Source organism: Penicillium bovifimosum (genome assembly GCF_028826915.1).
Source record: "Penicillium bovifimosum strain IBT 22155 chromosome Unknown utg000005l_segment0_segment0, whole genome shotgun sequence".
Taxonomy (NCBI): Eukaryota; Fungi; Ascomycota; class Eurotiomycetes; order Eurotiales; family Aspergillaceae; genus Penicillium; species Penicillium bovifimosum.
In genome coordinates this window covers 2489192-2515279 of record NW_026622714.1, presented here as the reverse complement: position 1 = coordinate 2515279, position 26088 = coordinate 2489192, and the positions used below count along the sequence as shown (strand labels likewise).

The 26088-nt window shown below is 52.4% G+C and overlaps 8 protein-coding genes across 8 annotated transcripts; 5 read left to right on the top strand and 3 right to left on the bottom strand.

Annotated features, from left to right (window-relative positions):
• Positions 1 to 493: 493 nt before the first annotated feature.
• Positions 494 to 1819, bottom strand: N7515_006132 (putative lipoate--protein ligase; the record flags this gene model as incomplete). Its single annotated transcript, XM_056666876.1, has 1 exon — positions 494 to 1819. One exon carries the CDS (start codon positions 1817 to 1819, stop codon positions 494 to 496), a length of 1326 nt encoding a protein of 441 aa, XP_056520472.1.
• Positions 1820 to 2065: 246 nt separating this feature from the next.
• Positions 2066 to 3412, top strand: N7515_006131 (bifunctional chorismate synthase/riboflavin reductase [NAD(P)H] ARO2; the record flags this gene model as incomplete). The annotated part of the gene is made up of 3 exons (XM_056666875.1): positions 2066 to 2100; positions 2151 to 2512; positions 2580 to 3412. 3 exons carry the CDS (start codon positions 2066 to 2068, stop codon positions 3410 to 3412), a joined length of 1230 nt encoding a protein of 409 aa, XP_056520471.1.
• A 531-nt stretch (positions 3413 to 3943) lies between these two features.
• Positions 3944 to 6772, bottom strand: N7515_006130 (uncharacterized protein; the record flags this gene model as incomplete). The annotated part of the gene is made up of 1 exon (XM_056666874.1): positions 3944 to 6772. One exon carries the CDS (start codon positions 6770 to 6772, stop codon positions 3944 to 3946), a length of 2829 nt encoding a protein of 942 aa, XP_056520470.1.
• Positions 6773 to 9548: 2776 nt separating this feature from the next.
• On the top strand, positions 9549 to 10043 carry N7515_006129 (GNAT family N-acetyltransferase; the record flags this gene model as incomplete). Its single annotated transcript, XM_056666873.1, has 1 exon — positions 9549 to 10043. The coding sequence occupies one exon, from the start codon at positions 9549 to 9551 to the stop codon at positions 10041 to 10043; it is 495 nt and encodes a 164-aa protein (XP_056520469.1).
• A 3329-nt stretch (positions 10044 to 13372) lies between these two features.
• N7515_006128 (putative serine/threonine protein kinase) lies at positions 13373 to 16933 on the top strand (the record flags this gene model as incomplete). Its single annotated transcript, XM_056666872.1, has 1 exon — positions 13373 to 16933. One exon carries the CDS (start codon positions 13373 to 13375, stop codon positions 16931 to 16933), a length of 3561 nt encoding a protein of 1186 aa, XP_056520468.1.
• A 1176-nt stretch (positions 16934 to 18109) lies between these two features.
• Positions 18110 to 19238, top strand: N7515_006127 (uncharacterized protein; the record flags this gene model as incomplete). The annotated part of the gene is made up of 2 exons (XM_056666871.1): positions 18110 to 18439; positions 18507 to 19238. 2 exons carry the CDS (start codon positions 18110 to 18112, stop codon positions 19236 to 19238), a joined length of 1062 nt encoding a protein of 353 aa, XP_056520467.1.
• A 970-nt stretch (positions 19239 to 20208) lies between these two features.
• On the top strand, positions 20209 to 22538 carry crzA (putative C2H2 transcription factor Crz1; the record flags this gene model as incomplete). Its single annotated transcript, XM_056666870.1, has 2 exons — positions 20209 to 21469; positions 21523 to 22538. The coding sequence occupies 2 exons, from the start codon at positions 20209 to 20211 to the stop codon at positions 22536 to 22538; spliced, it is 2277 nt and encodes a 758-aa protein (XP_056520466.1).
• A 707-nt stretch (positions 22539 to 23245) lies between these two features.
• On the bottom strand, positions 23246 to 25693 carry N7515_006125 (aconitate hydratase ACO2; the record flags this gene model as incomplete). Its single annotated transcript, XM_056666869.1, has 3 exons — positions 23246 to 25096; positions 25117 to 25596; positions 25649 to 25693. The coding sequence occupies 3 exons, from the start codon at positions 25691 to 25693 to the stop codon at positions 23246 to 23248; spliced, it is 2376 nt and encodes a 791-aa protein (XP_056520465.1).
• Between the last annotated feature and the right edge of the window lie 395 nt (positions 25694 to 26088).

Genomic DNA, 26088 nt, shown 5'->3' with positions numbered 1-26088 from the left:
AAATGTTCGCGCTGCAATGGGAGTGTTTCGGGGGGCCGATTATATTTATATGAATGTTGTCATCGGCTTGATCGCCGGATATTAAATTTCTAGTAAATAGGCTCGGGGTCGGCGTCTGCCCGATTATGTCGACGAATAACGAAGGCGATGGCCATTTTGGTGCAAGTCGAATGTCGCCGAGAATGCCGATCTAACCAGCTGGAGTGTTTGCTTCTGAGATAACAGCAGCGTGAGGTTTGGATTTAGCCGGTCGACGCGACGCGGGGAGATCATCAGTGAGAGCAGGTTAGCCCTACCCAGATAGGCTGTCTGTATTTGTTGAGATGCTGACAGGTGGAGAAATTATCATCCACCAATGGCAATGACAAGCAAAGCAGCCAATAATGTCTGTGGCTGTTGCGCCATAGGATATCACGAGATTATTTTACATAGGGTCCAGAGCATTAAATACTTATACACGCCACGACTCGCATGACATTACCCAATTGGGCGCTCAACCTCCTAAGAGGCCACCCAAAAATCGGGCCAGCTCTTTCACCAGAGCATCGTCAACCTCCTGCGTCCCGCCAAGTCCCTGCTGGAGGATTTCGGACCATCGCGCCAAGGTGATTTCGTGGAGCTTCTGTCCGTTCAGTGCTGCATGAACGCGACTGGCTTGATCGGACGCAGTGGACTCATCAGGTGAGACGGAGATGTGGCTTTCAACGACAGCGCCGTGTTGGAAGCGGAGAAAGGCACGAGTACTCGACGGAAGCGAGGAAGGTAATGGCGGGCGTTCACGAGGGTCTTCTTCAATGGGGTATGTTGAAAAGGTAAACCGAGGCGTTTGGGTATACTTCCATTCTAGAGAGCGCAACTCATCAATCCCCTTCCCAATGGCTGGCTCTAGCTCACCCTGCACTTCTCCCACTGTACCAGCGACCCAAGAATCTCCAGCAAAGACTTCAGGTTCGTTGGCATGGGCACGCTGAGCCCTGAGGACAGCATCAGGATGTACGTTGTAGAGCCGGGCAAACTGCTCGATGATACTTTGAATTACACCCTCCATCGAAAAGAACGAGTCGGCCAATGCGGCCGAGACATTCCCGACGGGAGAACGGACACTTTCAACGCCCTTGGCTTGTATATAGCAGCGTGCAGACGATCGCAAGTACCGACCAAGATCATGAATATTGGGAGAATCGAGCAGGCAAGTGCCGTGATGAAGGGCTCGGTGTCGAGTAAGCTTAAACGCAGATCCGGAAACCTTACGTGTCAGAGGCTCATCGGGATCATTTTGCATTCCCTCGGCCCGGGCCATGACAATGTCGTGCCGCTCATTGACGCTAGTATTCGTAGCCCCGACCTGATGAAGAGCGCGCACCACCATCTCGGCATGCTTGTCGCGCGTAAATGAAGTCCGCGGACATATAACGCTGTAGTTCAAATTTCCTTCATCGTGAAAGACAGCCCCACCACCCGATCGCCGCCGCACGAACACAGCTTCGTCGTCTCCGGCTGTGCCGTTCCTGCGGTCATTATGAAGGGCGCGGAGATCCGTTTCAAGCCATGGGTTTTGGTTGCGTCCAATAACTACACATGGGCGATTTGCGTAGAGGAACAATATGCTGGACTCTGCGGGGGCATTTTCTAGTAGGAAGTGCTCGATCGAGAGGTTCACGTAGGGATCTGTTGATAGTGATTGGTAGATTTGGTGTAAAGAGGATGGACGGCGGGCGAGCTCGGCAAACTGCTGAACAGGGTATGATGAGTTATGACGAGCCCAGCCATACTTCGAGCTAGACCAGAGTCGGGACGAAGGGCGTCGAAGGGCTAGCATTGGAACAAAAATGGACGAAGTTGTTGATCGCCTCACAGAAGTTATCAGGGCCGATAGTCGGTTGCGCTAGTCCCAGATAGGAATTCCTGCGATGAGTCGATTTTCTAATCTTATTTCTCACATGCGATCCTTCTCGTCCTTTTGTCTTCTTGGCTACGTGTTCTGTTCGTTTAATTGGCATTGAAGTCTTGTCAATAAGCTTACTGCTCTCTTTCTCTACCTAACGAACATCTTCGAACGCCCATCATGTCAACGTGGGGTGAGCATTTCCGCGTCACCACGTAAGTAGCCCACTTTCTTACAACAACCATCGTGACTGACATCCACTCAGTTATGGCGAGTCGCACTGCCGCTCTGTCGGCTGCATTGTCGACGGATGCCCTCCAGGCATGGAACTCACTGAGGCCGACATCCAGCCCCAAATGACCCGCCGTCGCCCCGGCCAGAGCGCCCTGACTACCCCGCGGGACGAGAAGGACCGAGTCGAAATCCAATCCGGCACAGAATTCGGCGTCACTCTGGGCACACCAATTGGCATGATTGTTCGCAACGAGGACCAGCGTCCCAAGGACTACGGCGGCAGCACAATGGACCTGTACCCCCGCCCCAGCCATGCTGACTTCACCTACCTCGAGAAGTACGGCGTCAAGGCCAGCAGCGGCGGTGGTCGCAGCAGTGCCCGTGAGACCATTGGTATGACACCCTCACAAACCCTACGACCTAAAAAGAAACCCAATTTCCACTAACACAACCCTCACAGGCCGCGTCGCCGCCGGCGCTATCGCCGAAAAGTACCTGCGCCTATCGCATAACGTCGAAATCGTCGCCTTCGTCTCTTCCGTCGGCAACGAGCACCTCTTCCCCCCTACCCCCGAACACCCCTCCGCCTCCACAAACCCGGAATTCCTCAAGCTCCTCGAGACAATCGACCGGAAAACCGTCGACTCCTACGCCCCCATCCGCTGCCCGGAGACCGATGCCGCGGCACGCATGACCAAAGTCATCGAGCACTTCCGCGACAACCACGACAGCATCGGCGGAACCGTAACATGCGTCATCCGCAACGTGCCCGTCGGACTCGGCGAACCCTGCTTCGACAAGCTGGAAGCCAAGCTCGCGCACGCCATGCTCAGCATCCCCGCAACAAAGGGCTTCGAGATCGGCTCCGGTTTCGGCGGCTGCGAAGTCCCCGGCTCCATCCACAACGACCCCTTCATCGTCTCGGAAGGCACCGGGCCTGACGCTCCGCGTCTCAAGACCAAAACTAACAACTCCGGCGGTATCCAGGGCGGTATCTCCAATGGCGCTTCGATCTACTTCCGTGTCGCGTTCAAGCCCGCTGCTACCATCGGACAGGCGCAGACGACTGCTACTTATGATGGCGAGGAGGGTACGTTGGAGGCGAAGGGTCGTCATGATCCTTGTGTTACTCCTCGCGCTGTGCCTATCGTTGAGGCTATGTCGTCGCTGGTCATTATTGATGCCCTCATGGCTCAGTATGCCCGTGAGAACGCGAAGAACTTGCTCCCTCCGTTGCCGCAGACTATCCCTACTAGGCCTGCCAGCGACCCCAAAGCAACTCCCTCGGCTTAGGGTTTAGTTTAGAGGATAAGCAAAAATATGCGAAAAATGTCATACGCAAGCGTCTTTGAGAGTGTCACCATCTGTGTTCATGTCTTTCTGATGTATCATGGAGCTACGAATTACTTATATAGATGCCAAATTCTTTCCAAGTCTTCTTTCTACATGTAAGAACGTCGGGTCACGAGTAGTCATGTATCGGACCGTAATCAAGAGATTTCCTTTTAGGCTCACTGGGCGCTATGTTGTGTTCTAGCAATCACAGCCGTGCAACAATCAAAAAGGGAACCAGGGCACGTCAATTCATCAAGGGCATTCATCTCCCCGCAACAAAGCATCACGGGCATGGATATCAAAACGACAGGCAGCAATCCCGCCAGAAAAACAAAAATCGTGGCCCAACAGGGCAAAGACTCCAGCGAGAAACGGGTAGACAAAAGTCTCCAAAGTCCAACCAAAAGGACATCTGCACACACAAATACAAGCAAGAATTGAAAGAAGGATGCAGGGTTAGCCGGAAGAGCAACCTCCCAGATCCCAAGTCTAGTGGCTAACTCTCCGATTCCCATTTCCCCCACTGACAGAGCGCTCGGAGATACCATCCATATCACCAGCAGTGGCATTGACAACACGAAGCCTCTCCTTTGGAACCGTGAAAGCCACCTGGACTCGCCGGCCCGCGGCAGCGCCCTCAACGTCCCAGTCATGGACATCAGCCTCGTCGTCGTCGTCGCCAACGTCGTTACCCAGGTATCCAGGTGCACCGACGAAGATATCATCGTACGTGGACGGGCCAGTGTCGAAGACGTTCTCTGAGGCCCTCTTGCGCGCGTTCCAATCTTTGGCGCCCTGCTTGCGGCGGAATAATTCGGCCGAAGCGCTGACAGCTCGACGCGGTGAGCTGATGCCTGAGCCTGAGCCTGGGGTTTGTTGGCCAGACTCGAGAATGGTGCTGCGACGGTCAATGCCGGAGGCACGATGCGCTGTTTTGGCATCGCCGAAACTAAGATCTGGTTTGTCGTCGGGGCTGTGGCGAGACAATGTCAGGGCCCGGCGCATGGTGTTCATTACCCAGTCAGAGGCTTTGGGCTTCGATTCTCGGGGTAATTTGGAGGGCGATGAAGGCTCGATGGGGGTCAGAGGTGTAAGTGGGTCGAATGCATCAAACAGTAGGGACTCATTCTCCGATTGACGATGGGACAGCTTCGACGGGGCAGTTGAAAAGGAGTCTGCTGAGACTGACGTTTCTGAGGGCGCTCTGCCATCTGGGACGCTGGGTGCTGAAGCTTCAGCCTGATATTCCAGTGATTGGCGCCCGCTGCCCCAACTCAAGGGTCGGTCTGCAAACATGGCTCTTGTTTGGAGAACTCTTCCCGCAGGCTGGGAGGGCTCAAAGGAGTAGGCTGAGCGGTCTGACAAGTCAGTAGTTGTCCGTTCGCTCTTTGGCACGAACTCCGGTTCCACAGAATCAATATCCTTTCGCCGGCTGTAGAACGGACCCAGGCCAACGCCAAAGATGGTACTCCGAGGAGTTGCGTAGGGGGTATTTGCAAACGAGTCTTCAGGCCCTCCTGTCGTAGTCTCTTCGCTTCGTGGGACGGTGGCCATGAGACGGTCTTGGAAGCCTGCGTCATCTTCCTCGCGCTCATAAATTGGGGAGATATCGCTGACAGCATCGCCCCTTCGAGACGACACCCGCCGGTTCACGGGAGGCATCACAGGAGGTCGGCTGTTCTTGACCGGACTGGACTGATCCCCGAGCAGTTCAGTCCTCTCTGCTGCGGCTTCGCCTTGATCGTTCCAGCCGGATGGCGTCGCCTGTCCGCGATTTGTCGACCTGTAGTAACCAGATGCGCCCCTCTTCTCGCTCATTCTAGAGCTGCGAATGCTGCTTGCTTGGGCCTGATCCCCTTGATCCCAGAAGTGAGCGCGTTCCGCTCCCAGAGCAAGTTCCCGCAGCTGTGAGTCTCGCTTGCTTTTGACGCGGCGCTTTCGATGGTAGTTCCATGTGCACAAAGCGATAACAATGATAGCAGGCAATCCAATGCCCAGTGAAACCCCTATTCCAGCTTTCTGGGATGAGGAAAGCTTATGGTTGTGGGTGGCGGGCGCAATTGAGGATTTGGCAGCAGGGTTGCGGTACGACGTGATCCAACTGTTGGATGTTACATTGTAAAGATGGACCTGCGAGTTCGACTGTGCAGTCATCGAGGCCCTTTTCGAGGAAGACTTTGGGATGCTGTAACCTCCATGGATCATCATCACACCCCCAGGGAGCATCGCGGCCCCATGTCCAAAAATGCCAGCACCTTCGGGAATGCCTAATCCTTCGGAGGAGGGTGTCATCCAAGTCCAATCATTCGCTCCCCCCAAGCCTTCTGCGAGATCCAAAACTGCAAATTGCGGATCTGCAGGGACAGTCTCATTCCCAACCCAACCCCCAACCACGTACACTTTAGTTCCATCTTCTGATAGAACAGCAGTGTGGCCAGAGCGCGGCTCGACGGGTGCCACATCCCTCACAGCCAGCTCAGTCCTCAGCTCCGAATCTGAGACCGCGGAAACAAAGCTCCAACTCTGCTGCGGGAGCGAGAAGACCGCCAGTTGTGACATGTTCAGGAATGCCTCTCTGGTGTGACCACCAATGAACAGAAAGTCCTGCTGCTTCAACTTTGATCCCACAGTATAGCTAGGCGGGAGTGGTACGACGGCCATGCCAGCCTCTGCGATAGGTGTTGCGCGAGTACCGGTAATGGTCGCACGGTGCTTGGTGCTGTAGTATGGATGTGGGCCTAACATAACCATCGACTGGGAGTAATTTGCTGCCGAGACCCAGGTGCTGTCTGTGCTGTTCTTGAATGGACACATTCCGCCAAAAACGTACATGGCGCTTTCCCCGGGGTTGCTGGATGACGAGAAGGTGAACCCCGCCGCCAGATAATTTGGAGCAGCCTCTGTATCGCGGGCGATCACTGGGGCTTTATTCCAAGTCCCATTGCCGTCTGCATTGGCGCTGTCGGGCTGGAATTTCCATAATATCGGGTCATCGGATACGCTATGGCAATTGCCTGTGTAGACTGTGATGCGGCCTTGGTCATCGACTGCCGGAATAAAACTTGAGTTCTGCTCGTCATTGTGAAACGGCGTACTTTTCAGCAAAGTGTTGTATGACAGATTGTGGGTATCGATACTGCTGGACAAGTTGAGGGAGAGAAACTCGGTTTCCCCAGACGCGCTAGGTTGGAGGATGTATGCGAGGGAGTTATTGTGTTGCGCAGATAGGAAAACGGAGGAGGTGGGGTATGGAATGGCGGAGGATGGGTCGAAGAGCGCAAGAAGCGCCAGCAATGCCTTTCGATGCTTCATGCTCATGATCTGAGACATTCAGAAGCAGGGATACATTCCAGGATCGGCGACGAGCATGGCGCGCCACGCGGTACGCAGTAGTTAGAGGGTCTAAGTTGGCTAAAGTGACAGGTGTCTTCCAACGCGACAGCGAACAGAGAAAGAAATAAGAGTTAAGAGCTAAAGATGGTCCAGAATTCGTGATCTGTCAACAAGTGTCTGAGTCCGATCACGCTTCTTTTCCCCGTTACATAGACCAATCATCTAGATCTACTTTATTGCCTACTTTATTTGCTGACGCTAAACAAAGAGAGAGCAAACTAAATAGATTGCCGAGATCCAGATCGACGCGCGATCAACAACGTTGCCCGGCAACGCTTGATTTCCCTACAGATTCCCCAAGCAACGCATATTACCCGTTAACCCTAAGCACTAGGCAAGCGCATTCTTTATGGGCTATGAAATAATTTACTACGGCTGTCTCTCTACTCAAAACATCACAAATTGCCGAATTCATCAAATCCACCAAATTCTATTATTTGTCTCAATGAAGATCTTACAATACGGCGTGAACCATGGTTCCTCCAGTATAAGCTCCAATGTTGGCAGGACAACCAAGCCGTGTGATTTTGTTCGGTTCTTTGTGTAGTTCGCATTAATACGAGACATGTTAAGATATCACGATGGAACTGACAGGCTCCACTATGTCTGGCCCACATTCTATCATATTGCAGCTGTCAGATGGTGCACTGACAACATAGCCAAACCGCTTATTGAAGGCACATAACTAGAACACGACAAATCTAGCGATAGGTGCAGCGACGAACTGTCTGTGCTGACCAGCGGTTAGCATCGTCTGTTGCCGGCTTTCGGCAGTCTGAATCTTAAGGACAGAACGGAGGCAAAAGAAAAAGCAAATATAACCAAGTAAAGAGGGTTACGGAGTAGTGGGCTTTGGCTTCTTTTATCACATGTTGATCGAGATGAGATCTGTGCCTCTGTGGACGGGTTCACGGGGCAGTTGTACACACACATTGCAGCGTGCCTGCATATACACAGCACGCACAACATTGAACAGGTCCACGGGTGCCCAGCATCCGTGTGTGTCCGGTCAGATTGTAAATTCAGCTTGAGTCGAAGACAAAATAAGGAACCAGGACATGTGTCACGTCCGCCAAGCTGGGCTCAAATCACAGACAAGATTCACAAGAAGGGAAAAGCCGTGAACCCTCTCGCTGCTTGTATATACAGTCAGGGCAGAATGAGGAGCTACGGGAAAAACACCAATGGATATTGGATGATTCGGGATTCTTATGGAGCATTAATCTTTCTCTGACGCAGACCTACAGAGGGGAGTACTGTAGCCGCCATGCTGGAGAATGATAGGGCTCTTTGCGCTAATCCCCTTCCGTGTTTGGCACTAGCCCTAATTGGGCATGTATATCAAATGCGCAGTCAAACCCAAACCAAAGACTGACCCAAGACGAGGCAAATTTGGCTTATCGTATGATTCCCAATACTGAGGTCATGAGACACGCATAAATTCCTGGATACTGAATTGGAAGAGGCGCATTTCAGAGAAGCATAATGATCTTATCATCGTAAATCTTGCGCGCAGACTGCAGTAGTCTCAGCTCAACGGATGTGCACTCCAGCGATGAAGCGAGGGCTTTCATCATCTATCCTGGACGGCTAACTGGTAATGGGTATGAAAACCTGATCCCCTTCTTTCCCACGTACCGCCCGACTTGCATCCTGCGGTACGTTCCCAACTTCGTTGGGGTCCAGGGTATCAAGTTGCAGAGTGAACTTTCCAGGAATCCGCTGATCATGAAGTCGAGTTATAGTCCAGGTATGACGCACACTTTCTGTGTCACCTTAAAATTAGAAAGGATAAGAAGAGTTGATACCGCCAAGTCTGATGATCATTGAAAAGTTGTTCTGAGTTCTGAGGGCTTAGCCTGAGAAAGACCAGATGCTCGACGCTCGTTGCCGTTTCGATGACTGTCTGAAACGTTGCATGTAGTACTCGCAGTTATGGTGGAGGCGAAAGAGCGTTGAGCGACATGATATTGGTGGAGAGTCGGTTGGAGAAACAGTAAACAGTCAACGGCAGGTTCCAGATGCTGTAGAGATGAGGAAGGTATGACAGACATGTGCCATGAGAGATGGATGCATGAATAGGGTTGACCTTCAACCATGGAAGGACCGTAGGTCAGCTGACTTGTCGACGATTACAGTCTTCATTTGCTTGATCTGGATATTGGCTCTAGAGGACATACCGGTCTCCGCAGGATGGATTGGAAAGAGGTGTAGATGGAGTCATGAATCCGTGAACTTAAACCTCCGGGTAACTGAGAAGGAAGCCGCGGGTGGCATCCTATAAGCTTTTATCTGTGCCCAGGTGGATTACACCATCATTACTACTGTGGATAGATGCATGCGTACATCTGTATGATGTACAACATGGATTGACGCATACTGGCAGGCCGCAGGTAGCCAGGCACACGTGGGTTATTCTTTCCAAGGCTAGAGTGTAAACATTAACTTCGTCGATGGGTATCTGCAGCTACCTTGCCGTCATCCTCGACAGCACCTGCCATTGCACAGAGGAAGGAGAGAGCTAAATTCGGAATGAAAACAACGATCAACTAGCAGGTGTTGGTTGTCACCTGACAGCCCCCACCTACAGCAGAATCTCCAGCGAACGCCAAGTGTCACAGGTCACAGGTGACAGTACCGATTACTACCGAATGTCCTGCTCGAAAAGGAAGTCCAACACAATACACTGTCTCCTCTCGTCATGATGACAATCATCCACTCGAATTCTCCATCCAAAAGCAAGCTCGCACTTCACAAAGCTACAGTTGAAGACATACCCGCCATCAAAGCGATGGTCGATGCCGCCTATTCAAAATACATTGAGCGCATTGGCAAACCACCAGGCCCCATGTCAGAAGACTGGTATCAAGTGATCCGCACACGTGAAGTTCTCGTTCTCAGAGACGACAAGCGGACCCTAGGCTCAATTACCTATTACAAGGACGAGGAGACAAACTCCCTCAAAGTCGACAACGTAGTGGTCGATCCGACAGCACAGGGTCGAGGCTACGGAGTTCATATGATTCACTACGCGGAAATGGAAGCTCAAAAGCACGGACTTCCTAGTGTAACGTTGTTCACGAATGTGAAAATGTTCGAGAATATTGGGTTCTATGCGAGACTGGGGTTTATGGAAATAGATCGAAGAGTAGAGGATGGATTGGAACGTGTCTATTTCTGCAAGAAGCTTCGCTGATCGGGCTGCCGGGCAGCCTCCGACTGTTGGAGCCCTGGATTCAGTACGAGGCTACGAGCCTCGTCACCAAACCCTCAATATAGCATACCTACAAGCATCCATGTACATATCTATACCTATCAGGCGATATAGTTATTCCATCTTAGGTATGCACATGCACTGTCACTGGCAGCTAACCTTTAACCTCCATTGAGAGACTCACAGCCACTTTCCATCATCCTTTATTCCGGCTTACACTACTAGGTTATGACCGGAAAGTGCAAACAGATCCTGGGCATCAGGAGCTAACATATGCCCCCCCCCCCCCTGTTGATATCCCGACAATTCCTCTCTGTTGATCCTGGCCATGATTGGTGGCAGAAGCCATGCCTGTCTCGTGTGCATTGGTCCCTTTCTTGGTGCAGGAGGGGCTCGGGGACAGAATGTACATGCGTCTCGGATGGCAGGAAAAAGAAACGTTTTCAGGCTGGATGTGAAAGAAATGTCAGAATCAGAAAAGGACATGCATGCAGAATAAGATTGTTATTCTTGTAACCGTCGGGGGTGTAACCAACCACTCCCCTGACGGTCACCCATGCCGCCATGCAGTGGCTGCCTCGGAGCCTTGGATAGGATTAGCTTGGTTTCAATTTACATGCATCGGGGCCGGCTCTGGGAGACGGGAATGGCTGCAGGGAAGACTGTGTCGGATGTCGAAGCCGATCTTCCACTGCGGGGGTTCATTATTCTTGGCTCTTGGTAGCGATGGACATTCTCACCCGTCTCGACAAGGTTCAATATACCGCAGCAATAAGATGACAGTTATTGGCGAGTATCAGGGAATCGCTGCTGATTTGGTCTCCATGCTTCAGCGTCTACTCTAAACAGTCGGTTGCATACTTGGGGTGTAGGTCCCAAGAGTCTTACTATTTACTACTGGACTAGTGAGCTAGTTCAACCAAATTGAGGCTAGTTAACCAATGTGCCTGAGGTAGTTACACAGTACACCGTTCCTAATTAGGGATACTCATTAAACCCCGCGACAATCCTTGTCTAGTCTTTTTAGCTTCTGTTTTCGTTTCTTTCGCCACTGTTCCCCCGCAACGGCGGGATGACTTGTCTGAATAATCAAATCCAAGTCTTACATTGACGCTGATTATGATATCCCGAGATCGCGCATTTTGTGAGATAGCGAACTTTAATCCATAAGCCCGCAAATTACCGACAAGGAATGGTTGAAGATTACACGCCACGTAGAGAAGTGAGAACTCGAGCGGCTAATTCATCCGTGCATATAACTAGTGTACACGCCTTCGTATAATTTTGGTTGTGTTGATTGGATACCCTCGCTAAGTGGTAGACAAGTTGCCGAGCTCTAACCTTGTAAGCCTTCCAAAACGAGGCGATAGTTAGATAGCGGGTTAAAGACTCGAAGGAAAATGAAGGCTAATTCGGGGGCCAGACCCCTATATGACGTCGATTATAGCGCACGGACGCCGCACGGACGTGGCATTTGATATCCCACGGGCATTTGGGCTGTTGGCTCTTGGCTCCTCCAAACAGCTTCTTGCAGAACGCCTCCCGGAGACTGGGGTATTCTAGTCTAGTCTTACATCTTACCTGCAATATATGTAGTTGTCATAGGAATGAAGGTCAGACTAAGGGTTTCTCGAGTATATTCACACTGAAATGGGAAAGAGAAGGAGAGGAAAGGGAAGACCTAGGTATCCATGGACAACCATCCATTTTGCCTTACCCTGGTCTTCGCACGAACGTCACTAAAAAGAATCCCTGCAAACATAACCTGGGCACCACTTACGATGGTTGACCTCTTGGCGTGGTCACAGCTCATCGTGAAAACCAGAAACCAGAAAACTACCAGAAAACTACGGGATATTAATGGCGGTAGGTCCCCGTCGATTTTGGGTCTCCAGCAGTTCGGGTGGCAGAAGTTAAGTTTGAAATGGGAAGTGCGCATTTGCTACCATTGGTGGGATACAAATGTAGGCAAAAAGGCACAGGGCCAGAGATTAATTTTATTTGCGCCGTCTTGGCTTTGAATGTAAAGCAACCTCGAGGCATAATAGGAATTTGTACGGATCATTCATCCCTTCGGAGCCGAAGATATCGACTTCCGAGATAATGGAGATAGGAAATCATCACCAGCTGGGCAACCATGGCCCCTTCTGACTTGGCAACTGTTCTAAGAAGATCTCCCTAATCTTTACATTCTATCTCATACCTGTCTATCGAGAGTCGGATCCATGGAAATTGTCAATTCTTTCTTGAAATGTTGTTTGTAGGCTGTGCTTGAGTCTTCGACGTAATGACACTGTGGCGGCGGATCCGCCACTTAAGGAAAACATCATGTAGACAACACAAACGATCATGAAGTGATATGTAGATAGCAAGTAGTTAGAACATTTGGTATATCTAATCTATGTGTTCAGAAGAGATATCAAAGACCTGAGGCTAAATTCTTTGTATCTGCAAGCAATTCATGTAGTACCAAGGATTTCAGATGAAGCCATTTTGACAGCCCCACTACGTATCGTAAGATTGGTGAAATTTGATAGAAGTGTTGACAGAGTTTATATCAAATCGCGTTGCTACCCAAAGTATCTTAATACTCTTTTTTTTCCCCAACCATAATTTTTATTTTCCACTAAAACGCCAGGCCTCGACGATCGACTTGCGTTGGCTGATTCTATTCCATTCTTGGCATCCGATCATCGCTCTGCCCTATTACCCACCCAACCTCCCCCTTCACCTCTTCCAACTCCCCTCTTGTCTCGGTCTCGGTCCCTATCTCGACCTCTTTTTTTGCTTCTCTTTTTTGTTCAAGAAACAGCTACTTGGCTGTCTTGCCTTTCCTTTGAACACATTTGGTACGACAATTTCTGATCGAAGCCGATCTCGCTCCCCTCGATCCCGAGGAACTGGGCCCTTCCAATGAGCCTAACTCCGAATTATTTATAGCACCCTACTACAACGGCATTCCTTTTTTTCGACTGCATTTATCTCCACGTGTGGATGTGGCATCGTTCGAATCCTCGTGCTGTAGCAGGTCTACCTCGTGTCCTCCACCCCTAGCGACAATCCGCTGTCCGGTACACGGTTTCCGCTGAACAGTGATCGTCCCACGTCTTGAACCTCACGAAAGTAATGCTGGTCCATTCCTGCGTGTCAACAGGGCTTCTCGTCAGCTCACCTTGAATCAATTATTGGAGAAACCACAAGTGTGACTATTGGAGGATGGTGAATTAGGATGCTCAACTGCACTCTTGGCACAGCTGTCCCGCTTTCCTAGAGTCTTTGAGATAAATTTCAGAAGAGAAGACAGGAGGAGAATGACAGAAATTCGATCCTCGCAAGCCGGTCTGGAGGATCCGGATCAGCTGGCTCGGAATGACCATGTCTCAGAAAATTCCAACCAGGAAACGAGCGGGTCCGAAGAATCATCACAATCATCGCCTGCTTCGAACGACCAACCCGAATTCCTACTAACTCTACCTCGGTCGAAATCATGTACGGAACCCCTACCCGTTATTACCGATGTGTCAGAAGCAACGGCAACCTTCCGCCAGGCCTTTCCGGGTCTCTACGGTGCCCGAACCCCCTCCAATCGCTCGTCAACCAGCTCACTACAAGCTCTCAACGAAGATATCGTGGTCGATGCTCGCTCGGAAAATGGAAGCTTGGGGAGGAGCCCTCGACGAGCTTCGAGACAATCGGATCACCAATTCCCCGTTTATCCCGATCAATCCTATGCCTCCCTCCAGTCGCAGGTGCACCCCACCTGGCAATACCGCCCGACACAACCAGATCCTTTGCCTCGCCACTCCTATGCTCGCGGTGTCCGTACCGCGGGCAACACCCCGGTTTCGAGCCCGGGGCTCTTCTCCATGAGATACCCTCGCGCAACTCCCTCCGTATCTGACGATGATGTCTCCACGGGAAGCTCGCTCCTCCACCCATCACATTTGCAACCGCCAAAGGAAACCCACACCGCCGAAGTGGACCGCGATACGGTTACGGGAAACAAAACCATCAATCAGTACGAGATTCTTGAGGAGCTAGGTCGGGGCGAACATGGTAAAGTGAAACTAGGCCAGCATATTACAACCAAGCAGAAAGTTGCCATCAAAATCGTCCAGCGCTACTCCACACGCCGCCGATTGGGCAAATTAGGCAACCCGGAAGACAAAGTGAAGAAGGAGGTTGCTATTCTGAAGAAGGCGCGGCATCCGAATGTGGTCAGCTTGCTCGAAGTGATCGACGATCCGAATCGGCAAAAGGTGTACATTGTGCTGGAATATGTCGAAAATGGCGAGATTGTCTGGCGCAAGAAGGGTCTACGAGAAATCGTCCATGTCGACAAACTTCGTCTTGAGCGGGAAAAGAGCGGGATACCAGACACTCCCGCGTTTCTGGAAGAGAGTCATCAATTCATCCGAACTGCTCAGCATTTACGGCGACAACGGGAGAAGGCCCGCGAGCGGATCGAAGCACAAGCCGCCGATGCCCAGAAAGGGCCTATCCCGGGTTGGAGTTTGGAGCACGGTGCCGAGTCTTCAGATGAGGAGGACGACGAGACCGGCCTTCCCATCAGGAGATCGATTAGCCGGTCTATTGCAGTAATAGACGAATCCAGCCCGTCCTCCGCCCACGATGCATCCCTCGGTGCCGTTGAGGGTAGCATGTACGGCGCCTATTCAGACTACCCATTCGAACGCCGCTTTAGTACCACCTCCAGCAGTTTTGGGCACACCCCTTCTGAGCCTGAGTGGTCTGCAGAGGGCGACGACATGGCATACGTTCCTTGTCTCACCATTGATGAAACTCGCAGCGCCTTTCGGGACTCAGTTCTTGGTCTGGAATACCTCCATTATCAAGGAATCATACACCGTGACATCAAGCCGGCCAATCTACTTGTTACTAGCAATCATCGAGTGAAGATATCCGACTTCGGAGTTTCCTACCTTGGCCGACCGATGCGTGACGAGGAAGAAGAGCAGGTGGGTGAGAGCGATGCGACCGAGCTAGACGATGCCCGTGAATTGTCCAAGACTGTTGGCACACCAGCTTTCTACGCCCCCGAATTATGTTACACCGGCGATGACTTTGTGGAAACTATCGGCTCGATCCCCAAGATCACCGGTGCGATCGACGTTTGGTCACTCGGTGTCACATTGTACGGAATGATCTTCGGTCGATTGCCGTTCGTTTCGGACGACGAATACAGCATGTTCCAGACTATTGTGAAGAAGGAAGTCTTTATTCCACGGAAGCGCCTTGTCCCTGTGATGGATGATTCACCGGACTCCAACCAGTGGAATCTGAGAAATGATGATGAGCTTGTTTACGAGGACATCGACGATGAGCTTTACGACCTGCTTAGACGTCTGTTGACCAAGGATCCAGTCAGGAGAATTACTCTCAAGGAGATCAAGCACCACCCTTGGACCCTTCACGGCCTGCCTAATCCTCGCGTCTGGATTGAAGAGAGCGACCCTGGTTACCAAAGCAAGGGTAAGCGCATTGAGGTCTCCAACGAGGAAGTCACAAGCGCCGTTAGCAAGGTTCCCTTCATTCAACGTGTTCGATCAAATGTCGCCAAGTGGTTCGGCAGTCGATCCAAGGACAAGGAGCCCCGCAAGCGCACGACGAGTACCACAATGTCTACCGAAACCCTTTCCTCTTCCTCGAGCCACAACACATTCGGGAAAACATCCCACGACAGTCGTCGGTCCAGCTTCAGAGAGGAGGATTTCTTCCGGCCACTCAAGTTCGGTACTCACGGACACCCGCTCGCCCAAAGCGTTACTGCGAGCCCGGTTGACGAAGGGGATTGGCAATCGTATTTCGATGCAGCGCAACCTGCCGTTGCCAACATCGCTGTTCCTCCCAAGCCCGCCGCGACACCTCCGACCGTGGCATCCCGTCCTGGCCATCCTCGTCGCGCAAAGTCGTCCATGTCCACAGCAGAGTCCTCCAAGACGGTCAGGCAATCCAGTTTCGATGTTCCAACGACAGTACGGCCCCGGTCGGGTGTTCATTCTTCCATCATTGAGGCCCTAGGACAGACGAACTTTGGTAGTTTGTTCAGCGGAGCTACCCGCCGCGGATCACGAGGCAGTCGTAGTCGGTGCACGTCCCCTTCTGGCAAGCCAGGATCCCTGCAAGCAGATGGAGAACGACGCTCTGCCGAACCTAGCATCGCTATCAGCAACGCATCTGCTCAGGGCCAAGTGCGAACAGCTGGACTCTGGCATGAAGACGAGCACCCTGCTCCTCGGCAATTGGACCCCATTCACGCACATCGGCGCCACCGATCTTCACAGTTTGAGAGCACCTCTCCGGCAGAATCATTCAATCTCACGAGGGATGCACTCCTGCGCCGCAGACGAAGCGACATCGACGCAAACGAAGGCGGTACACTCAGAGTGGACTATGCGATGTACTCGACCGAATCGCTCCTCCTACCACCTATTTCTCCGCCTACTAATCATGGCTGCCCCGCTGAGCATACCAACAATGGGCTAATCACCTCTACCCCGGCCACTATCTCGTCCTCCTCTGCCGACGACTATACCAGTGGCATGTCCCAAAGTGCCTCTCACCCCAGCATTCCGTCGGTCATCTCGAATGCCTCCTCCCTCTCCGGCGATGGTCACTCGGTCAATGACAAGGGTTTGGAAGAAGTACCGTCTATGCTCCGCACTGGTGAAACCGTCAAACCCCCTCGCCCAAGCTCACCGCGATCGTCCGAAGAGGATGAGTCGAGGTACTACTGCGACGACGAGGACGAAGACGACGATGAGTCGGAAGATGAAGGCCTTGTGATTGGGAAACGCAAGCCGCCTCTCAAGGCAGCGGCAGCAGATGCCCCGTCGCAACTGTCGAACTGAGAAGTGGCCGGTCCCGACCAGCCCTATTCGACTACCCCTTCTCCTTTTAACGCGCCATGGTCTTTACACAACACATTACCCGTCACCTCTACAACTCTTACCTCCACCTCTCACCTCTTCCGACCTCGACGCTTATTATCCCATCTAGTGGGGTCGCTGTACACCAATTTTTATTACTTTACCATTCTCTTTCCATCCCGGTTTCCGGCAGGTTGACATCTGGAAAGTTTGCTTCATACATTTTTCACAGTCTGTACATATACAAACTCGCGGGGACCTTCATCGCTACTCTTGCCCCTCCAGTCGACCACGTCTGCATATCTTTATTCTCTTCGCCGAGTGTGACTATGAATATACGGGGCAGAGGATCTCCTGCACTGTTTCTGTTTTGCTGTTCGATTTTCCTGGTCTTGTTGCATGGATACGGGGCATCGACTTTTTATGATTGTATGTAATGTTGATCTTGTCAAAATGGGCGGCTGCGTTTTCGGGGAAATATCTCTGCGGTTATATTCGAGAAAGCTCGACATGGCTCATACGATGCTGGGAGGCGAGATGTGTTAGCGCGTGATGAAGAAATGCGATATCATGGGGTTTGGGACTTCCGATATATCCCCCCTCTCTTTCTGAGAAGAACATGTTATTATTCTTGATCCTGTAGAAAATGAATATAGACCTTTTGCTTGAAGAACCCCTACTTCCACCAATAATAAGTTCCGTTAGCCCTAAATGCATGCCATGGTCATGGCGTATGACCACTCCAGTGCTAAATTGGAAAAGCTGCGAAGCGGTATGAATTTCCTCAAGCTAGGCTTAGCTAGCCAACTTCGTTTTTTCGTTTCTAAGGGGGTCTCCTGCATGAAATGCATAATATGACAGTATGTGCTGCACAGTGCCTCGGAGTCCCGTCCCACTTCCCATTTCAAGACGGAGGATTGAACCAAGCAAGCCAGGTTGTCTCCGGAGAAATTTCTACTTTTGATCTACAGCGGCGGGTAAATGGGAGGGTAATTACCCCTCGGGGTTTCTGCAAGACTCGAAGGGTAAACTGTGCGGAGGAATCGGAGACAGACTGTGCACCAGAAAGATCCCTAGGAAAGCTAAGTAGAAAGGACAAAGACGTGATTTCCGCGACTTGTGTCTCCTGATCTCCTACCCCAGTCAATGGTATAGTCCATGATGCTTCCCTATCTCTTGTTAGCTGCTGTGCAGCTCTTCGGCCCAACATCTGCTCTGACATATCGCGGCGCTGATATTTCTTCTCTTCTTGTTGAAGAAGATGCGGGGGTCTCATACAAGAACACCGACGGCACCTCGGAAAAGCTAGAAGCCATCATCGCAGCTAGCGGTGTCAACTCCATTCGCCAACGTATCTGGGTAAACCCCAGCGATGGAACATATGATCTGGACTATAACGTCGAACTTGCGAAGAGGGTACAGGCCCAGGGAATGGGCACTTACCTCGACCTGCATTTGAGCGATACATGGGCCGATCCGAGTAAACAGGTAAGAAACGGCAGATATACAGGCTCTTAACACTCGTTCAACCCCAACTGACCAACCCATTTCCCAGGGTACACCTTCCGACTGGTCCACAACAGATATCGACACCCTAACCTGGCAAGTCTACAACTATACGCTGGAAGTATGCAACACATTCGCAGCAAACAAACTCGACGTCGACATAATCTCAATCGGCAACGAGATCCGCAACGGACTCCTCTGGCCCCTCGGCAAAACAAGTAGCTACAGCAACATTGCCAGAATCCTACACTCCGGCGCCTGGGGCGTAAAAGACTCCAATCTCCCCACAATCCCTAAAATCATGATCCACCTCGACAACGGCTGGAGCTGGTCCGACCAGTCATATTTCTACGATCAAGTGCTAGCATCCGGTTCTGAGCTCGTATCCTCGGACTTCGACTACATCGGCGTCTCCTTCTACCCGTTCTACGACTCAAGCGCGACGCTCGCGTCGTTGAAGACGAGTCTCGCAAATCTGTACGCCACGTACGGGAAACAGACGCTCGTTGTTGAGACGAACTGGCCGTTTTCTTGTTCCAGTCCGGCGTATGCGTTCCCGGAGGATCTTAAGGGTATTCCATTCTCGGTGGTCGGGCAGCAGACTTTCCTGCAGAGGCTTGGTGATGCAGTGCAGAGTGTTGAGGGTGGACTGGGGGTTTATTATTGGGAGCCTGCTTGGGTTGATAATGGTGGACTTGGGAGTAGTTGCGAGGATAATTTGCTTTTTGCTTGGTCGGACGATCGGGCTAGGGCCAGTTTGAGTACGTTGGGGAATTTGTAGACATGATTTGTGCCGATCATGTTAGTGGGCAATCGATATTTAGCCCTAACATGGATACAAGAGATGAGGTTAGGCAGCAAACGTCGTCCTGAGCCCCAAGGCAGACTGTAAATGAGCCTTACCGATACCTAGTTTATATCCCGATTACCAGAATAGGACTAGTGCCCCGGGGTCCAGCTGGGTGGCTGTGCAAAACTTTAAAGCCAAGTCCTTCTTCAAGCCCCTCCGGGAAGAGCAAGACCAACTGCCTCATACTTTGTGTAGTTAACTTCATACATGTACGAGTAGGCAGCACTTTACTAGATGGATTGCTGGAAGAATAAAAATAGGATTTATCTGTTATCAGGGATCTGATACACATGATGTAAATGTGGGGAGCCCCATTTGGGGTTCGGTAGAGAACTTGTACACCAGTAACTGAATACACTACTCCGTAATACTTGAGAGAGGAAGAGAGAAGAGGTGGCCCGTGGGCCGGAGACTCTTTCTTTTTCCTCTTCGAACAACCCCACACAGGAGACCTTTATGATATAAAACATATATGAAACCCTACGTCGCTATACAGACGTGGTCGACCTAGACCGCCTTGCGCACGTGAAATCGGCCTAACCTTCAGCTCCTCCTCACATTGTAGTTTGTACCATCACATTGCGGACCTCTGGTCAAACCCCAAGGTATCATTGCTTTCAAAGATGAGGCAGTCTTGCGACCGCTGACACTGGCCCAGTGGCTCATTCGCGTACCCGAACACCCTCGATCTTGGACCCTTGCGAATGACATCCCACTACATCAGCAGACGCCCTCTCCCCACGTTATCAGGCGCTTACGACCCTGACAGATTTGTTCGCCTAATCTGATCCTTTCGCCAAACCCCTGCGCTACCCCTGGCTCCCTGCTTCATTCCCTCACCGGTGATCACAACTTCTGTTCGGCGCTCACCCACGAGCCTCACCCTCGCGCATTCGCGACTATGGCCTCGCACGACCAGAACCTGGGCTCGGCTCATTCCCCAGGGGATCTTGAACATCGGAGCGTGAGCCCTTTGCCCCACGGCCAGCAATATCATGATCCCAACGCTGGTGAAATAGGAATGAACCCCGCCATGTCGGCGTATCCCACAAACCCCTCCTTCCAGATTCCCAACGGCGGCATTGGTGGCGCTGAGGCATATGGATACGCCAACTATCTCCCCGAGACACCCTCGACACACACATTATCCGCGCCGACGGATCAGGGTTACCCTTCAAACATAAATACGAACAATATTCCCATATCGCAGTCATTCGAGACAAGCTTGGTCAGTCAGCTGGAACAGTCCGCGACAGGACTCAGGCCGATGCAGGGCGACGAGAACTTCTCGAATATGCTCCACTCAAATCAGCCGGAACTGGACTTCTCTCTTTACCAGAATCACAGCCCCAACAGCGGCTCTGCGTCGGAGTACGACTCTTCATTGTTGATGGACCCGCAGATGCATCAGCGCCAGTCAATGAACCAAGCGATCAACCCGGCTGATCTGGTCAGCCCCATCTCTAATCCCTCACCCTCTTCCCATCCATCCTCGCAAGATCAGCAGCACTCGCCTGGCCCTCTCTCCCCTCCAGGATCCACACCGGGCACATACTACACCCCCCAGCATTCACGACACGCTTCGCTTGACCCGGCCACGGCAGCGTACCTGACCGCCCAGCCAAACGCAGAATGGCAGTCGGTTATGAACAATGTTTCCTTCCAAGGCCATCGGCGCGCTCCATCGGAAGTGTCTGAGGTATCGTCGGCCAATCACTCCCCTTACTTGTCGCAACACGAGTTCGACGGCATCGAGAACAATGCATCGCCTTCTTTGGCTCCCCAAAGCGATCCAAGCCTCTACGACACTGGATTAGGGATGGAGTCGTTCACATTGTCAGAGCAGCAGCAACAGCAGGGCATTAGCCCGCTTCACAGCCCGTATATCTCGCCACGGTTAATGCCACAACAGGGAGGTGAGATGGTGCCAAACAATTCTTACCTTACGCAATTCCCTTCGGCGCCAACAGATATGTATGGAATGTCCCAGGAGGACATGATGGGCATGGGCCAAATGAACAATATCCCAGGCGACATTGGTCAGGCTTCTCAGATGGCTCCTCCATCGATCAATGTTGAGTTTGCCCCGCCGTTGCGAAATCCAACCTTCGACCTATCTAAAGAGGCTGCCGATTTCGACTCATTGAGCCCTCCCGCTATGCGTAAGTGATGAGCCGCCATAGAACGGGACTGGACTGACGTTAACCCAATACAGGATCCCGTGTGCGTAGCAAATCTGATCCTTACCACCCTGCTTCTCGCCCACGCTCTCCCGCAACCTCAACGTCGAGCCTGGAGCCCCACGCATCTGCCACCCCACGATCATTGTCGCCCGTCGGATCGATTAGCTCGCACTCGCGCAGCAACCCCGGTTCGCGAAATGCATCGCCTTCCCGATCCAACCGACGCCTTTCAACCTCGTCGATCGAGAATCGCAATTACATCCTCGATCTCGCTGACCCGCAGCGACCTGGAGCAGCTCCCGGAGAGTCGAAACGAATCCAAAAACACCCAGCCACCTTCCAATGCGACCTATGTCCCAAGCGATTTACTCGCGCCTACAACCTACGCTCCCACCTCCGCACCCACACCGACGAAAGACCATTCGTATGCACAGTCTGCGGCAAAGCATTCGCCCGCCAACACGATCGCAAACGCCACGAAGGCCTTCACTCCGGCGAGAAGAAATTCGTCTGCCGAGGCGAGCTCGCGCGAAGCGGCCAATGGGGATGCGGCCGCCGCTTCGCTCGTGCGGACGCTCTGGGCCGCCACTTCCGCTCCGAAGCCGGCCGGGTCTGCATCAAGCCTCTTCTAGACGAAGAAACCCAAGAACGCGAACGCGTCTTACTCAAGCACCAGCAGCAACAGCAACAATCACCCTCCGGTCATCTCCAGCCGGTTCCGCAGCCGCTCGTTATGCCCAATATGCCCGACATGGATGGGCAATCCACGGGCAACTTCGTTTTGCCTGCTGCGCTGCTCGCTCAGTACCCTGCTTTGCAGACGTTGCAGTGGGATCAAATTGCGGCTGGTGGTGATGAGCCGAGTGATATTGGTGGGCGGAGTAGTTTTGATGCTAGCTCTGGTGGGGAGTTTGGCTTTGACGAGGATGATTCGGGGATGAGTGGGTATGGCAGCAACCAAGGGAATATGTACGTCAATAGCCCTGGTCAGATGCTAGGGGTCAATCCGGGGGATCCTGGGTATTCTGATCAAAAGTGGGGTGGTTGATGAACATTCCAAGGTCTGTCGCTGCCTACTTCCTCTTTCTTTTTTCTCTCCCATTCCATTCCCGTTTGAAGATCTAAAAAGGGTCTTGCATGATGCATCTGCATCCGCATGAAGCCAGTATTTTTTTCACTTCTTTCGCCTACATAGAAAGGCTTGTTGGCGTTCATATTTACTCGGAGATGTCCGAAGACATCTACTGAAGCTCAGCAATCAGGATATGATTGTTTTAGGGTGTTCACATTTTTTTCTTCTGTTTTGTCTAGATCTTGGTGCTCATGTTCTTAGGCTCTTTTGATTATTATTCTCATTCTCCTTTGGTTTCCTGCATAGCCAGGACCAGGCATTACGATGCTTTTTTTGACGAACCACTATATCCAGTTCATGTCCATCTTGGTTCTTTTCTCTTTGTTTCATGTTTTGACACCACATCCATACCATCTTCGAAATATACCATGGCATGTGCTGAATGAATTGCGATCAATCGAATGACTCGACGGCTATCAGCTTCCACCTCAGGTGGCACTAGGTACCTACTACTTCTATTTACTCGTGAACAAAGGAACAGTAGAATACAGATCACATTGGATATCATCTAGTCGACAAACAAATCTTGAAACAAAACGCCACGAAAGGGCGATTGGATATAAACATCAACACCGGATCTATATAAACCCACTTTTGAAGTGATGCACAAATTCTCTCCTCATCTAAGCATTCGCCTTCTTCGCCAACAAGTTCAAAGCACTACCAGCAAGAATGAAACCACACTGATCCTTGCTAAGAGTATGCTGAACCGGAATCGCAAACTGCTCCCCAGTCTTGTGCTTAGTAACCCTCAACTGAATCTCACCCTGTCCACCAGCCTGCAGGACATCATAAAGACCAACGGTATCAACCTTATCACAAGCATCGATACGATCATAGTCCTCACGATTAGCGAACGTAAGCGGGACAACACCCTGCTTCTTAAGATTCGTCTCGTGGATACGAGCAAAACTCTTAGAAACAATCACACGACCACCGAGGTACCGCGGCTGCAGCGCGGCGTGTTCGCGGGCCGAGCCCTCGCCGTAGTTATCCTCCGCAACGACGAGCCACTCGATACCGCGCTGCTTCCATGATTCGGCGAGCTCGGGAATACCGTATTGCTTGCCGGCTTCGTCGTAGGCGACGTTTGTCTCGCCGGTAGCGGCGTTGACGGCGCCGATGAGCGTGTTGGCGGAGATGTTGGGCAGGTGGCCCTTGTATTTGAGCCAGGGGCCGGCGGCGGAGATGGTGTCTGTTGTGCACTGGCCTTTGACCTTGTAGAGGACCTGGAGGCCGGAGAGGTCGGCTTTGGGGAAGGGGGCGAAGGGCTCGAGGAGGGCGAGACGGTCGGAGGTCGGGGAGACGATGACTTCGCTGCTGGGGTCTGGGGTGGCGGCTGTGGGGAGGAAGTTGGGGTTTCCTTCTTCGAAGCCGGCGCTGGGGAGGTCGTAGCCCTTGGGGGGCTGGAACTTGAAGGTTGAGCCGTCCGGTGCGGTGAGGGAGTCGGTCATGGGGTTGAAGGTTGTGCTGCCGGAGTAGGCGAGGGCGGTGACGAGTTCCGGGGAGGCGAGGAAGTTCATTGTTTTGCGGTTGCCGTCGTTGCGGCCGGGGAAGTTGCGGTTGTAGGAGGTGAAGATGGCGTTTTCTTCGCCTTTGGGGACGCCGTCGGTGCGCTTCCATTGGCCGATGCAGGGGCCGCAGGCGTTGGCGAGGACGGTGCCGCCGGCTTCGGAGAAGGTGTTGAGAGTCTGGTCGCGGTCGAGAGTGGCGCGGATCTGTTCACTGCCGGGGGTGATGAAGAAATCTGCCTTCGGCTTGAGACCGGCGGCGGTGGCTTGCTTGACGAGATCCTCGGCACGGGTCATGTCTTCGTACGAGGAGTTGGTGCAGCTGCCGATGAGGCCGGCACCGAAGGTCTCGGGCCAGTTTTTCTCGCGGACGGTATCGGCGAAGCGGGACAGCGGCACCGAGAAGTCGGGAGTGAAGGGACCGTTGATGTGCGGCTCGAGCTCGGAGAGGTTGATCGTGACCAGCTGGTCGTACTCGGCCTTGGAGTCGGCGGCGAGCAAGCTGGAGGGGCCAGCAGCGGCGACCTCAGCTGCAGCCTCGGCGACGTGGCCGCGGTGGGTCGATTGCAGGTAGGGAACCATGCTAGGCGAGAAGGGGAAGATTGAGGTGGTAGCACCGACCTCGGCACCCATGTTACAGCAGGTAGCCATACCGGTGCAGCTGAGAGTTTCGACACCAGGACCGTGGTATTCAACGACATAGCCGGTACCACCACGCACGGTCAGCTTGCCAGCCAAGGACAGGATGATATCCTTGGGGGAAGCCCAACCGCTGAGCTTGCCCTCGAGGCGCACACCGAGGACCTTGGGAGCCTTGAGCTCCCAAGGAGCGTCGACAAGCGCATCGACAGCATCGGCACCACCGACACCAATAGCAATCGCACCCAGACCACCTGCGTTAGGAGTGTGGCTGTCAGTGCCCAGCATCATCAATCCAGGGGCGGCGTAGTTCTCCAGCACGCTCTGGTGGATAATGCCTGCACCGGGGGCCAGAACTCGATACCATAGCGCTTGGCGGCGCTCTCCAAGAAGTCGAACACCTCGCGATTACCCTGGATCGATGCCGGCAGATCGGTATCGGCACCGCGCTCACCGACGATCATGTGGTCGCAGTGGATACTGGCAGGGACGGCAGTCGAAGGAAGACCACAGGACATGAATTGGAGCAAGGCCATCTGGGCTGAGGCATCCTGCATGGCGACGCGGTCAGGCTTCAGCTTCAGGTTGGCCTTGCCTCGGACGTCGCGACCATTGTTGGTTCCGGTGAGCAATGACTCCTCGGCATTGTCCAGATGCGCGTAGAGGATCTTTTCGGCGAGGGTGAGAGCGCGCTCGGAGCCAAGCACTCGACGGACCTGTTCGAGGTTGCGGACGAGTTTGGGGTACGGGGGCATGCGGGAGGAGGAGGACTCGGTGGCTAGGCCACGGGCGAAAAGCCGTTGTGTGGAGAGTCGTGTGGCCATCTATTGAGAGGGTTAGTCTGAGGGATTGGGCCATGGAAATTGCTTCACTCACTCCACGAGTTGCGGAGGCCCGCTGCCAAACTAGTTGGCTCACCATCTTCACAGTTGTGTTGGTAAAACTGGGGAAGAAGAAGATGATGGTCCCTTTTTTTTTCTTCTCCGGGCTGTTATTATGCATCCAATCTGATTGGCCGGTGTTGGCGCCGATTTCGGAAGATCGAGCCTTGGCAGTGTATTATGTGGGGAAGTTTCTGCCTGAGGCATATAGAGATGTACTGTACCAGACAGGCATACTTTGGGCTGTATGTGAATGGGCGAATGAATATGGAAATAGTTGGAATGATTCGAATGAATGACAGACTGATGTGACTAGTATACAGAAACCATGGGAAGAGACTTAGGGCATCTATGTTGACATATCGCCTGATGTATCATCCAGGACGTTGGAAGGCCAGCCCTGGAGGTAATGATCTTCATTGTTCACTAACACCT